The sequence below is a fragment of the Ascidiella aspersa genome, chromosome 2 (genome assembly GCF_963924565.1).
Source record: "Ascidiella aspersa chromosome 2, kaAscAspe10.2, whole genome shotgun sequence".
NCBI lineage: Eukaryota > Metazoa > Chordata > Ascidiacea > Phlebobranchia > Ascidiidae > Ascidiella > Ascidiella aspersa.
Window position 1 is genome coordinate 32,394,940 of NC_139448.1, and position 14,739 is coordinate 32,409,678.

Genomic DNA, 14,739 nt, shown 5'->3' on the forward strand with positions numbered 1-14,739 from the left:
ATGTAAACTCACTATTGAGTGGAGTGCGATTAGTACGACGGTATTTCAGAACGGCCATAGCGTCCTATATCTTAGCTGTACAAACCCTTAAAAAGGCGGCGAAAATCAGGTAGAGCGTTCTAAACCGAATGCTTTAGCTTTAATTTTCGATTTTCTTTTAACAAAGCAAATGGAACAACGGAAATAGTTTGGTTTTACTTAAAGCCTCAAGATGAACATGTTCAAGGATTTACAAATACCAGTTTACTTAGGAAGAATGCGTCCGTTTAGTTATCAGTTGTATAACACCTTTAGTAAACATCTTAATTACTGACTCATTAATTTTTAATAAAACTCTCTATCTATAATAAATCAAAAAAAAAAAAATCAAAAATGCGGTAGCGACGTATTTTAACTTATTATCGCAGTTATATAACCAATACCCTTAAAAACGAGACATGGTTGGAATTTCCAATACACGCCACAAAACGTTGCACTATTTCTAGCAACTGGAAGGCCGCCAATAAATGCTTGTGTAAGAAACGAAATAAATATTCAATAAACAATTCGCTGCCGAGTAAAATTTTCAATCCACGTAACTATGGATCTATGATAATATCGGAACAGCGCCGATACTCGATGCCAAATATTACTACTGGTACTTGTCCGATACTAGGATCGTATCGCTGCTAATCCGATAACAAATCAATTTATGATTTTTAGACATAATTAATAAGCGATCGAACGTTGCGATTCATTTATCTTGAAAGGCAAATTTACCGAAAAAAATAGTTTAACAATTTTAGGGGTACCGAACTTTTAAGGCTAAAGAAAATATTCATGCCTAATGTCCTGGACAAACTATTATCTTTGAACTATTTTATAGAATCTGTTTTGCTTGTTTGTTTGAGCACAGTAATGACGTCATTTAGTATCGGTTCAGATCTCGATACTTTTCGACCAAAGTATCGGATATCGGAATTTAAAGTATCGGGCACCTTTACACGTAACGAAAAAGTATATACCAAACAATTTCGTTTCCAAACGCATTCCAGCGAGCTGGCTCGGCCTATTTCGCGAACGCTCGAAAAAAACAGCAAAAAAATTTCAGTCCAGCGCCCCGCCGACCCGCCACAGTTTCACGGTACCATCGTCACTGCAGGACGCAAGCAGACCACCGTTAGTTGGGCTCCAGGTCACGGCGTTTACGTCCTGTTCGTGGGCTTGCGTCTCTCGGCACACCAGCTCGTAGCCATGGCGGCTTGCGCCGTCGCCCGACGAAAGGTCCTCGCGGAAGACGCTGATCGAATTGTCGCCGCTCGCCGCCGCGATGAGTTCCGTTTCGTGGCACCTGGTTAGGCAGAAAAATAAAGTCTGTTATATACCATGTATATACGTATTTTTCTAGAGTCGCAACCCTCCCAGTGGTAAACATTTGACTATTACGTTGTAAACTATTGCGGTATATATCTATTTGTTTGAAAAAAAATTTTTTTTTTGCACTTTAAATCAGGGCTGCGGAGTGGGACTCTAGGAGTCGGTTTGTTTTGTTGGAGTCGGACTCGGGACTCGAGTAAGACCTTGTAAAAGGAGTCGGACTCGGGACTCGAGTAAGACCTTGTAAAACTACCCGAGTCCCGAGTCCGACATGCGCATGCGCAGTACCGAATGTTTTAAAACTGATATTGCCGCCAAATGGAAATTGTAAAGTTGGAATATTATATGGCGGAATATTTTCTAACCATTTATTGTGAGTGAATGAATTATACGACACCCCTATAAAGTGGATTGCTGAATATATCCACGTTATTTTAGTTACGCAATTTGGTGAAATACAGGCTGTAGAGTCAGGACCGGACTCCGGACCTGACAAAATCGCATATTTGACCGGATTCGGACTCGGAAGTCGGACTCGGAAGTCGGACTCGGAAGTCGGACTCGGGAGTCGGACTCGGGTTATTTTTAACCGACTCCGCAGCCCTGCTTTAAATAACTTTGACTGAACTTTAAGAAATCTGTCGCCACTGTCTGTTGCTTGTTTGAGAAAGTTTTTTTGAAAATGAAGTTTGTGTAGCTTATAACGGAGTGTTTAACTTTATTACTAAAAGCATTTTGAGGGGACGAGATAAAACAACAGCAGCATTGCCAGGTGCATTCTGTTGCTTAATCAGGCTGTTGGTCCCTAATATAAAGTTCTATGTACAAACCGCATGTAGCAGGCAACGGTTATATGGCCGTTTTCTCGACGTGCTTCCCAGTGTAGCTCAGTTGAAAGAGCGACAGTATGGCCCTTGAGGTTGTGAGTTCGAACCCCTCTGCAGGCAGTTTGATTTTCTAGCCTGGCCTTGTACAAAAATCCTGATAAGGTGAAGGTATCCAGCGAATTATTTGCAACGTTCATGGCACACTTGCAGTTTATTTAAATAAGGGAACTGATAAAGCTGCGAAATATATTCTGTTTAAACAAACGTCTGACTCTGCTATAAGTTTGTCTTTTTAGTACATTTGGGATTTACTTGTAACTTTTATTACTTTATGAACGGTTGTTTTTTACAGCCGCAATTGAATTAGATTCAAGGGATTTAAAAAACTACACAATTTTAATAAAGCAATCGTAAAATTTATTTTTATAAGTTGTTTCGAGTCTAATAGTAATGTTAATATTTCCACAAAAAACCTTACCGATACTGACTATTCATTTGGTCAAGTAGATTTACATTTAAAAAATTTGTACCAACAGACAAAAAAATGACAAATAAAAACTTACCAATCAACTGAATATATTGGCATCGTATGGTAACCAGCAATGGTGCAGACCGTTTTCCAAGTTGGATGTTCACCAGTGGTGGGAATTCCTGCAATAATGTTTTTTTTACATAGTTAGAATAGTAATGTTTACGGTTGATGGTGGTAATAGTACATTATGCCCAATATGAGCACCTGTCCGGGTATGAAGAAAAAATAAATGAAGCACAAAACAATGAAAATTGGAAGACATTCAAAACTTAAGTCACCAGGTTGCCACACAATATTACAAAAATAAAATTGCAGGCATTTTAAGACCAGATTGGATTGCTCAAGGTTTTTCAAGTATAATTTAAAACAAAAGAATATAAACGTCATACAATACACACTACCCAATAGAAGAAAAATTGGCTTTACTATGGCACTTTTAACACATAAAACAAATAAATTAAACTGCACATAAAATAAATTAAAAGACTTTTGAGATAACATGGATTTTCAAAAGACTTTTCACTATAAATATAAATTAAAAGACAGTTTAAGTCTTTGAAGATTAAAGACTTTATGGCAACCCTGTAGTCAAACTGGTTTACCTTCATACACTAACCTTCCATATTGCCAGGCGCGAATCGTTGCCAAATACGAATGGTTTTATCATCGGAGCCAGTTGCCAGTTTTGTCCCATCCCTGGACCAAGTGCATGACCAGACGGTCGAGGTGTGTCCGGTCAAATTGGCAAATGAAATCCAGTCATCTTCATCCTCCTTGAACAACTTGACGTCGTTGTCGTAACTTGCAGATGCTAAAATCTTTTGCCAAAATATATAGACTTTAATTGCTACCTCACTAGCTGTGAGTAACCAAAAGAGGATTTCTTTTTAATAAAATGTAGTAAGAATTTTAAAGCCCATACAGATGTATGTAGCATTTAAAATGTTTAAAATAAAGAGATATTCGAAACATTTGAAATGCTACCTATTCTGTATGGGCATTGATGTCTGAATTATTTTAAAATGGTGTGCATTATGGATTTACTTATTAGTTTGGAAATAATTCGAAAATGTAAAAAGTTTTTAATTCTTCAATTATGTAAACTTTACTTTAAAAAAATGATTAAACTCTTATCAACCTTCCCACAAAAAACAAACAGACTTTTGTCACACAGTTGTGTTGTGAATTATAGTTATTAACTAACATCAGTTAAATCAGTGATAACATGCTTATATTCAATAGTAATAAAGTTTGAACTTGCAGAACTATTTAGAGGCATGTAGTAATATATCAAACTTTTAACCGGCTTGGAAAGATATTTAAACAATAACAAGTCAATTTTGGAATTTATATTTTGCATTTTTCTTTGCACTTACATCCTCTGATGGATGCCAGGCAACATCTTTCACATCTTGCGTGTGTGCCGTTAGTACGCCAGCACATTCAAAGTCATCCTCTTCATCAACTAAAAAAAAAAAATTATTTGTATAGCAATTGAGCACTTTTTTTGTATAACAACTGAGAGGCTCTCCCTTTTAAACATAATTTATAATTTATAAACTGTTGCTATCAGACATAGTACTATAAATCAAAAAAGAGCTCCTCTGGTAATTTTTAATTACAATTCTTGACCAACTGTTCGCCAACCTATTCTAACTGCCTTTGTCAGGGTGAATGACACTGAAGGCTCGTACAATAAATACAATAAACACACAAAGGAAAAATGCACGAAAAAAACACGAGTTTTTAAAGGAGTTTTTACTCCTTTAGCAAGTTCAGTGTCATTCAGCCTGATCAAGGCGATTTCCATAGGTTGCCGAAACATTGGTAAAGAATTATAATTAACAGAGGAGCTGCTTTTTGATTTATATGCTTTATAATTGTACTCAAAATAATAGTTGATCAAGTATTAAAGCTGGAAAGTACTGGATGTTCACATACAAACTTATGAATGATGTCTATCGTATTGAACATTTAGTAAAATATAGTGTTTTTTTAACATAAAAATAGTAAGTTATGCTGACACATGTATGCATTAATGAAAACAAAATGACCTTTATAAAAATGGTTCTTTAACGGGTCTAAAATATAATTTAGCAGAAAGCAAAAATATGTAAATAAGGCTGATTTTCTTACTACTCCAGATCCACACAGATTTGTCTCGGGAGCAAGTTGCAAGAAAAGATCCAGATGGCGACCAAACAACGGCCTTGACCTCATTCTCGTGACCTTCCAAGGTCGCCGATGACTCAAACTGTCCCGACTTTTTATCCCAAACGCAAATGGTTGCATCAAAACTGGCCGAGGCCAAGAGGTTCCCGCATGGAGACCACGCAATCTTCCTGATTGTTCGTTGATGGCCGTCCTGAAGTATTGACTTGCAAACCCATGAATCACCTGTAAATATTCAATGAAACATTCACACACATATACATGTTAACAACTGACTAACGCCCAAGTATCAGCGTATGGTTGTTTCTCGACTGGCTCCTCTCTGAGCCTGTGTAGCTCAGTTGGTAGAGCGACGGTCCCGGTATGACCGGAGGTCGTGAGTTCGAACCTCACTGCAGGCTAGTTGTTTTTCTAGCCTGCCCTGCTTGCATCATTGATCGACAGATTCGGTGAGTCTGCAATGGTTTTTGGTATACTCACCTTAAAAAATTAACAACTTGCAATTTGTTTGGAGTCTTGCATTTATTTTCCAATACATACTGCAGTGAGGTTTGTTTGCAACTAAATGCAATAGATAGCTAAATCATTTTTTTTCTTGCTGCTAGCATGACATTATAACCCACACAAACCCTGATTGCATTTGGCGTAAAATGTTTGCCCCAAACCATAAAAAAAAAATATATTTTGCGCGAATTGACAATAAAAATAACCCTTTTTGAGTAAATATGGCAGAATTTTTGCATAAAATTCCAGCCAAAGTTTATTTTGATGCAAATCATTGCATCTGCAAATTATAAATTGCAATTATAAATATCCGGCACAGGCCAAACCTTCCAATCTGGGGCAAACACAATAGGGAAATCCTTGATATATGCCTGTCACCCTTCCTTGAAAGTATTAGTAATTACCACTGCTGGAAAGTATGGCAGATTTTGACGAGATCTTGCGGGTGCACAACCGAAAAAATCAGGGTGCCCGGGTGTAACAAAGGTAAAAAAAGTCCACCTCGTGTGAACCTTTATGTTTTTCTGATGCACTGTGTATTGCATACATTGTACTGTATGGCGCATAAGCATTTTATATATTTAGGATGCAGTTCAGATATTTTTTCGGGTGCACTTTTGAAAGGTTAAAAAAAATTTGCGGGTGCACTTGAGATGCTTTCCACAGTGGGCAATTACAAGCAAAACAAAGCAAAATTAGTTTTAAATCTAATTCATAAAATTTTAATGGTGAGTATGCTATATATTCAGTATAGCATTGGTTATTGCTAAATAGCCCTGATTTTAAGATTTTGACAAAACTGGATAGTGGATACCTTCTTTCGCCCAAATCCTTATAGTTTTATCAGTTCCACAAGAGGCCAACAGTGTTCCCGTAGGATTCCATTTAACGTCCCACACCCTATCAATATGACCTTGCAAAGTTGCAACGCACTCCAAAACAGGAGTCATTGTAGTTCTGTAATTCTTATTTAAAAAGGTCTTAAGGTTTTCCGAATCTGGAGATGTTCTTTAGGTTTTTTATCTCTTTAAAGAGTTGAACAAACGTGACACAGGCAAAATATTCGTTTTCCCTTAGTCACGTGCAAGTGTCGTTTTAGGGGATTTTTTAGGAAAAGTAATTTATTAAAAATAATCTAAACATAATTTCAGGCTACTAGAAAATGTAGGACAAATATCTTACACAGTTGCTTGTTCTTTTCATAAAAAAAAGTATGTAAGCAGGGGCGGATTACAGGTATTTGTTTGGGGTAGGGCATGAAAACAAATCAGGGATGACGCCACAAGGCTACGTCAAAATGTGACTTATTTTTATTGAGAAATTGCGAACAACCTAATCGTTGGTCTTCGATGTCAAAGCAACAAAAAATATAGATAAGTTTTGTCACAGTTTTTTCTGGCGAAACTGTTTAAACATTATACATATGTATATATTTTTTTGAAAATACCTACTTTATAGAGAACACAAAAAAATATCTATATTGTCGAGAATAACTGTTGTTTTTCACAAAATTTATATGTTTTTGTTAGTTCTAATCTACTTCTCAGATTTCGTCATAACCTGACTGTGACACAAAGTTACATGTAAACGTAGGCCAACCATATGTCCTCTCTTAGGAGGATTTGTCCTCTTTTGTCAAGAAAATTGAAAAAAACATGTTAAATTGCTGGTTTGTTAAATTGCTGAAAAAACATGTTAAATTGCTGGTTTAAAACAGGTTTTCTAACAAATTGCCCTACCAGCCCTATACCTTCTTGATCAGACCCGGGCAACATACGGCCCGCCAAGCATTTTAATCCGGCCTGTGGCTTATTTTCCTTAAAATACATAGGCTAAGCGAAAACAAGGACGAGTTTCTACATGTTTCGTTGTATCGTAAACACTTTTTCCAGGGACGGATCTAGTCATGAGCCCGCTAACTTCTATTTTAAGCCTGTTTTAAATACTAAAACGGAAAACTGTTTTCGCGATTTGCGCGAATCTCTTCTGTCTTTCTCGTATGTTCCACGCGATTTTTCGGCATCTTTACAGACAAATAGCGTCCTGTGCAATGTGGCACTATCTCCAACGAAAGTTTAACAAACTTAGTCTAATATTTATATATCTTTTGCGCTTCTGTCGAAAGTATTCCGTCTTTAAAATTTGAACGAAATACCGACCGTTTTCTAAACTCTGAAATATTAAACCGATTCACATTTTTTCGACCTAATTTAGTTAATGGCATGTTGTATGTTTCTCCCCATTTATATCGTCTTTGCAATATGGCCGTTGTACCACAAGTAACACATAGGTAACTTAAAGCCTTAAAAAGAAAAAAAAAAAACATTTTAAGTTTTTGATGCGAAATTTTTACGTAGGCTATTTTAATCCTAATTTTTGGGTCAACGCGCCCCACAACTTTATAAACGTCAATATATCAAGCAATGTATATTTTTTATCTGTGCTCAATGCGTCATGCCCCCCTCTAATTCTAAATTAAACTTTAGATTTAAAACCAATATAGTCACTTTTTTTTTTTTTTTGACGCCTTGTCGATTTCTTTAATTTTACTAAGATTGCACATTTTGGCTCCAAACGTAAAACAAGTTCGTTAGCTTATTTGTTTTATAGCATCAGAGTATGATATTATAATGCGTGTATTTAAGATCCTATTTTTGACCTGGCCCACCACAACATTTTAAGTTTCTCATGCGGCACGCGGTTAAAAATAATTGCCCACTCCCGTATTGTTATTCCAAAAATTGCAACCGAACCCCACATGTAAAAAGGCCCATTAATAGAGCAAAGGTGTGTGATTATTCACTTTAAAACGTATGATTTTAAATCGTCACTTATAACTCTTTTCGAACCCGCCAACAACAAAATTTGCAACAAATAGATCAATATTTGCGCTCGAGTCGACCAGCAACACCAAATTTCCTATCGAAAATTAACCCGAGAATCCCAAAACAACCAAACATCCCGAACATCAGCATAAAACATCATTAAACTTAAAAGGAATAATTTTACTCTCGTTTTACTTGCCGGCAAAAAAATGTCCTTTTTTGCGTACTGAAAATATGGTAGCCCTATGTAAACGTGGTGCCATAAAGAAGTAACCTTTAGAACGCTTAAAAAAGGACAAGCACAGTTAGGATTTTTCTCTGACTATCTGTTACTAGCACAAACTATTGCTTCTTTTAAATGCAAAACAACAAAAGGCATTCATTTCGACCACTGCGCAAAGATAAGAGAAAACATTCAAAACCGGCCAAGCAGAACGGCAGGCGGCCAGCAAGTAACTTAGTGAGCGTTGAGCAGTCTGCCATTTTTTGTAGTGATAGTTGTACTTTGCGCCGTTTTGGAAAGCAGAAACTTGGATTACAAGCATCAGCTTATCAAGGAGAGTTAGTTCTTATTTCGGTTTTAATATATACACCATGGTCAAGGTTATTTGTGCCGGGCCGCCTAAGACCGGCACCAAGTCGATGGCAAGGGCCTTAAGAATTCTGGGATACAATGAAGGTAACATTTTCAAGGTAGATTGAGCAACCGTGACTTGTTGCTACAGCAACTTTTATTCTGATATGTGTAATGTTGTTAGCAGTACAGCGTTCGTATTTATAATGTTAAATTGCAAAATCAAACAACGCTATTTAACTTTTTCTTTGGTTAAAGTGTTTTGTTCTTCGTATGGCAATTCATTTAAAATTAACTTCAAGTAATATATGAAGAGTAGTGTAAAAAGACACCATATGCAAGATAGAAAACTAAAATTGATTTCTTCGAAAGAGGTAGTCTTCGAAAGTTAAAAATTAAAGGTTAAGCAAAGGATACGGACTGACCCCTTTCGCAGAAATTCTAAGGTTAATAATTCACGGTTTCGGTAAATTGGGCCAACCTTACCATAACGCGATTAAATCTTTATCTGGCTGTAGTCGGTACGCAATGTTGGACATGCCTTTAGCAGTTATGAAAACACAAGGTTCGATAGTTGCGTACTGTAAGATCACGTTCAAAACGGTTTTACTACACATAAAACAATTTCGATATATTCAAGGTGCCATTTATTATAAACCCTGCTCATAGGGCATTTTGTGTAATCCACGCACTGAGAATATTATCCCTGTGGACGTTACTGGCCTGGCCTTAAAACTTAACCACAGATTTGTAAGTTACAAACGCGTCACATTCTTGCAAGTCACGTTTCAGTTAGCAAGTTGAAACCAAGTACATACGTGCCCTGTTAGAAACCGTTAAGCAGTAGTTTAATCTTCCCAGCTTTCATTTTATAGTGTAAGATAAGGCGAACGGCGCCCTTGGGCTAAACCAATTTCAACAAAACGACCTTCACGCATACTGGGAACAACAATAGATTTGCGCAAAGCGCTAAGAGGTGTTGCAATCGCTTAACTAAAATGGGCAAAAATGCAGTTTGAGGGAGGGGCATGACCACGTGACCTCCCCTTTAAATAACTGTTAGGTACCAAAAGACTCGTGCAGCTGGACGTGTACGTAATTCTTCGGCTTCAAAGTCGTATACTCTACGTTGGTCAATGTCCAGCTGCTATTATAATATGCCTAGCCTAGCCCATGGTTAGCGGAGTTGCCTTTGCTTTGTAAACTACGAAACTGCGCCTAAGACTGTAGGGATGTCCGTTAGTATCGGATCGAAGCCGATACCCGATACCAACTGCTAGTATCGGTACTTGTCTGATACTATAAATATGCGAATTTCAATGATGATTTGCGATCAAAGACAGCGGTTTTTACCTTGAAAGGTAAATTTATTTGCAAAATGTAGGTAAACAACTGCTGGAGATGTTTCTGGTAAAGCAAATTTTAGCCTAATAACATTAAAAAAATGCCTTTAAATGTTGCAATTTCATCTCATTTTCTTGTTTGAGCGTAGTATTAACGTGTGACGTCATCAAGTATCGGATATTCAGCAGTCAGGTAACAAAAGTGACGTCACATGACTCAGCAAAACCCTTCGTGTTTCAGTTTACGATTACGAGGAAGCCCTCGAATTCGCCTTCGACGAATGGGAAGCTGTCTGGAATGGAAGCCAAACCGATATCATGGAGGTGCTGCGAAGTCGCTACAGCGAGAACGTCGAGGCAGTGGTCGACCTACCCCACTCGCATTTTTTCGAGGAGTTTTTAAAGCTTTGGCCCGACGCAAAAGTAGGTAATCAAGTGGGCATTTTTTTAAACTGGGGGTGAGCAGAAAAATGACGTTTTGTTCGACAACGGTAATTAAACCGAGCGTTTTACAGAGTTAAACTCACCACCATATAATTCGTAAACTTTTTGCTCGAAAAAATTACGAAAATTTAAATTGTATTGTTTTAACGAAATTAATTGTACTTTTTTGTGCGTTGAACAGCGGCTGTTTTTGTAAACAAAGCTCAAGGCTGGACTGTTTCATACGTTATGTTTTTTTAGCTTATTTGCATGTAACTATGCAACGACGTCCTGTCATAGGCTCTGGGCGAACTCCGTTTGTTACCTGCTCTAAAGTCATCTGCATGCTAAATCGCCACGTCACCTCAAAATTTACATTGATATGACGATTCTTCAATTACCCGATGTCGATACCGTACAAGATTCGAATTACAAATTACTTTTTTATTCTATACGAATTGGGATGTAAATGTTCCATGCGTGTTTTTTATTATTGATTCAACGACAATCGGGTGACAGTCTTACGACTGAAACAATTCCTTTGTCGTGACATCATATGGTTTTGGGTCAATTTTTTCCGAACCGTTACCGAACCCGAACCGGTTTTTATAAGATTTTAAGGAGCCGAACCGGAACCTTAACCGAAGCCGAACCTGTAAATAAAGGCGGTTTGCTCGTGTATGACGTCACAACTTCAATTTTGCAGGGTCAAGTTACGCCATGTTCGAAATTTTATGAAAAAAATATGAATATTGAATAAAAATCGTTTATTTTTTTATTTTTTAGATATTTAAATACGGTAACTGTTTTTTTAATAAGTCACGTAACTTGGATTAGATGACTTACAACTCAAAGATTATTCTCTACATTTATCAACACACATTTTGAGATTTAACGCAAATTATATTGTATCTGAACCGGAACTTTATGAACCGGTTTTGAAATAACGATGGTTGAACCGGAGCTGAACCGGAACTTTTAAATTCCTCCGAACCGAAACCGGAACTGAACTGGATTCCGAAAAATCCTTGAACCCGAACCGAACCTGAACCGGAAAAGTCAAACGGTTCGACTCCCTGGACTATAAACAGAGTATAATTCTGGAGCATAACGTTTGGAGGTTTTACATAGTAAGACGTATAGTAAGAATATAAAAGCCCATACCGAAGTAGGTATCTTTGAACGTTTCGAATAATTCTTTATTTACTTACAACACCAGAATAATATATTCTTTGCAGGTTATTCTTATGACTCGTGAAGAAGAGAAGTGGTTTGCCAGTTTCAAAGGCATGCTAGATGCGGCGGAAAGGGATCACAGGTGGCTGGGGTTCTTGGTCTACTTCATTCCGGCCAGTAAACGCGTTAAAAGCTACCACTGCAATCAGTTCAGCACTGTACTGGTAAGTGGAAGTGAACTCCAGCCGCAATACCGAAATAAGAACAACATCAACGTCGGAAATACACAGTTAGCAAAGACCACTATAGTGCTAATATCTAAGAGTCGTAATAACGTCTAAATCGGAATAAACCCTAAATCAGTGCTTCTTAACCAGGGTTCGATCGAACCATAGGGTTTCGACGCAGCTGTTTTAAGGGTTGGGCGAGAACGTCCTTATAAACATAAATGCTGTTATTTCAAGCTAAATTGGAATCTCTTTTATGTGCCAAGGTGTCATGTAACGTTATAAATTAAAAGTTTGTCCAAGTTAACCTATATAAATGAAAGTTTATAATTTGAATATGCCCTGTTTCAGCTGCTAGGAGGAAGAAACGAATACTGAGCGAAAATTTGGGGTTCGACGAACGCTTGTAAAATAACATAGGGGTTCGACAGGTTACCAAAGGTTAAGAACCACTGACCTAAAAGTTCAGAAACGAGCCTAGACAACCTAACCCCAAACAGGGGCAAACAATCCGGTGCCATAACAGCGGCGCTTCAACGTCGTCGTTCAAAGTAGGCGCTCTAACATCGACACCAAAACGGCTGATCTTGTTGTGTGTTCCCGTTTCTGTGTTAAAGTTACTTAAATATATTTCTGCACTTAAATCACCTTTTGAAAACGACTTGAATGAAGTCGTTAAAGCCAAAACATCTTGACAATCTCTGTTTCCCCCAAAAATAAGTATGATTAGAATTTGTTTAGTGTTTTACTCCAATTTTTGCTTGTGACACCGTTTGCTCGCTGTAGATGTTTCGTTGTAAATCAAAAAACAAGTCGATCAGGTTTGAAAAAGCAAAGCATTTTTATTAATTTAACATTTTATTTTGTTGAAAATGACTTGGGCTTGGCGTGCTATAGACTTGTGTACAACAATGGTATGCCGCAATCCGGTTCTAGGAAGCTTTTAAGCTTAGTAGAATTAGTTCGCGACAAAATAATCAAGCAAGATTTCATCACCAACGCCATTAAGGTCCAACTTTATCTCATCGATTTAAATGTTCTTGGTTAAACTTTATGCGAAAGTATTATCCTTATTTCAAATGAATGATTATCTTAAGGCAATGTTAATAAATACTATTTTTAATTTTTCTTTTAGGGTTCGAAGGAACCGAACCCACTCAAGTGGAAAATGTGGTTTCGACGTCACAATGCCTACGTAAAGTCGGTGGTTCCCCCGAAGCAGTTGCTGACATACAACGTTTCCGAGGTAACTTGTTATTAAATTCAAACGTTTTACGCGCCCTCGTTGATAAAAACGTATGCTAACGTTTTGCACTTGTATGCATTTTTGCCCTTGGTCGGTATATTTAGTACTAATCAGCTTATTTTCAGTGCACTGTTTTTGTTTTTTTGTTGGGTGTTGTAAAGACTTGTGCGAATAGGTTTTTGACAAAAAAAGTCCACATTTAAATGACTAGACTTGAGTTTACACTATAAGGTAAAGTGGCTCGACTTGAACCGAAAACATTAAGAAAATTATAGTGACCACGAGCCAGAATATCTGTTTTGGAACGCAAATATATAGGCTTAGGTAACGACCTATAAATATGCTGTTGCTACCAGGCATAGTATACTAAAAATAAGTTAATCTGGTATATATTTGTTTGTCCAACATTTCGACTAAATATTCAGAAAGTCGTCATCATGGAATGACACACATGGCTAACAAGACGCAAAGTAAAACGACCCAAAAAAGAAAAAAAGTGGCTTAAGCTACCGGTTTTAGTCATTTTTATGTCGTTTTACTTTGCGTCTTGTTGGCCATGTGTGTCATTCCATGATGAAGGCTTTCTGAATATTTAGTCGAAATGTTGGACAAATGAATATATAACAGAAGAACTTATTTTTAGTACATGAGGTAGAATTTCTAATTTGAATCGCAAATAGGTTTAGGTGACTACCTATATTTGTTTTACACGTTTCAGGGTTGGGGCCCACTTTGTCAATTTCTCGACAAGGCTGCTCCAAGCGAAGAATTCCCATTTGAAAATAAAGCTGGTTCTAAAGGCTCGATCGTTGAACGAGTTATCGAAGACACGAGGATTGTAAAGCAAGTTAAGTTTCAGGCAACTGTATTTTTCGCTGTGGTGCCAATCGTAATTATCGCTTTTCTGTGTTGGTTATTTTTTTGACCAAATAATATACTTTTGTTCGCTCTATATTATATAACAGGGATGGCGGACCACTGACCCAGCACAGATTTTTTATGACCCACATTGTCAATACAGAAATGTTATCAACAATTTTCAGAAATGATGGATGTAAAAAAACCATTCTTCGTTAATTAGCACTATATATTTAAATCAGTGCTGCCCAATCTGTGGGTGGTGCAGAAGTAGTTTACGGGTGAGGAGAATAGGCCTACATTAACTGCACCTCAACAAATGCGTGCAGAGTAGCATACAACTAAAATTATTTTGTTTATCACTGTAAAAATAAAGGGTTGCGGGAAATTAGGAACTCGCAGACTAAAAATTGTGAATACCCTGTGACCATGCTAAAAAGCTTTCTGCTAAACTCCTGTAATCCCATAAAAATGCTGCAGCATTTGTTAACTATTTAGGTTATTAATTTTCGTGGAAATCCGAATTTGAAAATCGTCTAAAAACCTTGTATTGCCAACCCAGAGAATAACACTTGAAACGACGCAGCAGCAAAGTTTCGCATAAAATTAGTAAATAATATATTAAATATATGACCGACTTGAGCATTTTGTAAGGATTTAAGGTCGTGTTTGTGAC

At 37.1% G+C, this 14,739-nt stretch overlaps 2 protein-coding genes and 1 non-coding gene across 3 annotated transcripts; 2 read left to right on the forward strand and 1 right to left on the reverse strand.

Annotated features, from left to right (window-relative positions):
- Positions 1 to 895: 895 nt before the first annotated feature.
- LOC146164970 (putative cytosolic iron-sulfur protein assembly protein CIAO1 homolog) lies at positions 896 to 6,406 on the reverse strand. Its single transcript, XM_083381453.1, has 6 exons — positions 6,206 to 6,406; positions 4,852 to 5,112; positions 4,092 to 4,180; positions 3,332 to 3,533; positions 2,747 to 2,834; positions 896 to 1,330 (listed from the first exon to the last, which is right to left on the reverse strand). The coding sequence occupies exons 1-6, from the start codon at positions 6,339 to 6,341 to the stop codon at positions 1,087 to 1,089; spliced, it is 1,020 nt and encodes a 339-aa protein (XP_083237579.1). The 5' UTR covers positions 6,342 to 6,406; the 3' UTR covers positions 896 to 1,086.
- On the forward strand, positions 5,214 to 5,288 carry Trnat-ggu (transfer RNA threonine (anticodon GGU)). Its single transcript has one exon. It is a non-coding gene; the product is annotated as a tRNA-Thr (tRNA).
- A 2,302-nt stretch (positions 6,407 to 8,708) lies between the features above and the next one.
- On the forward strand, positions 8,709 to 14,515 carry LOC146164972 (uncharacterized). Its single transcript, XM_083382391.1, has 5 exons — positions 8,709 to 8,895; positions 10,375 to 10,556; positions 11,795 to 11,956; positions 13,095 to 13,205; positions 13,924 to 14,515. Exons 1-5 carry the CDS (start codon positions 8,811 to 8,813, stop codon positions 14,128 to 14,130), a joined length of 747 nt encoding a protein of 248 aa, XP_083238517.1. The 5' UTR covers positions 8,709 to 8,810; the 3' UTR covers positions 14,131 to 14,515.
- Positions 14,516 to 14,739: the final 224 nt, after the last annotated feature.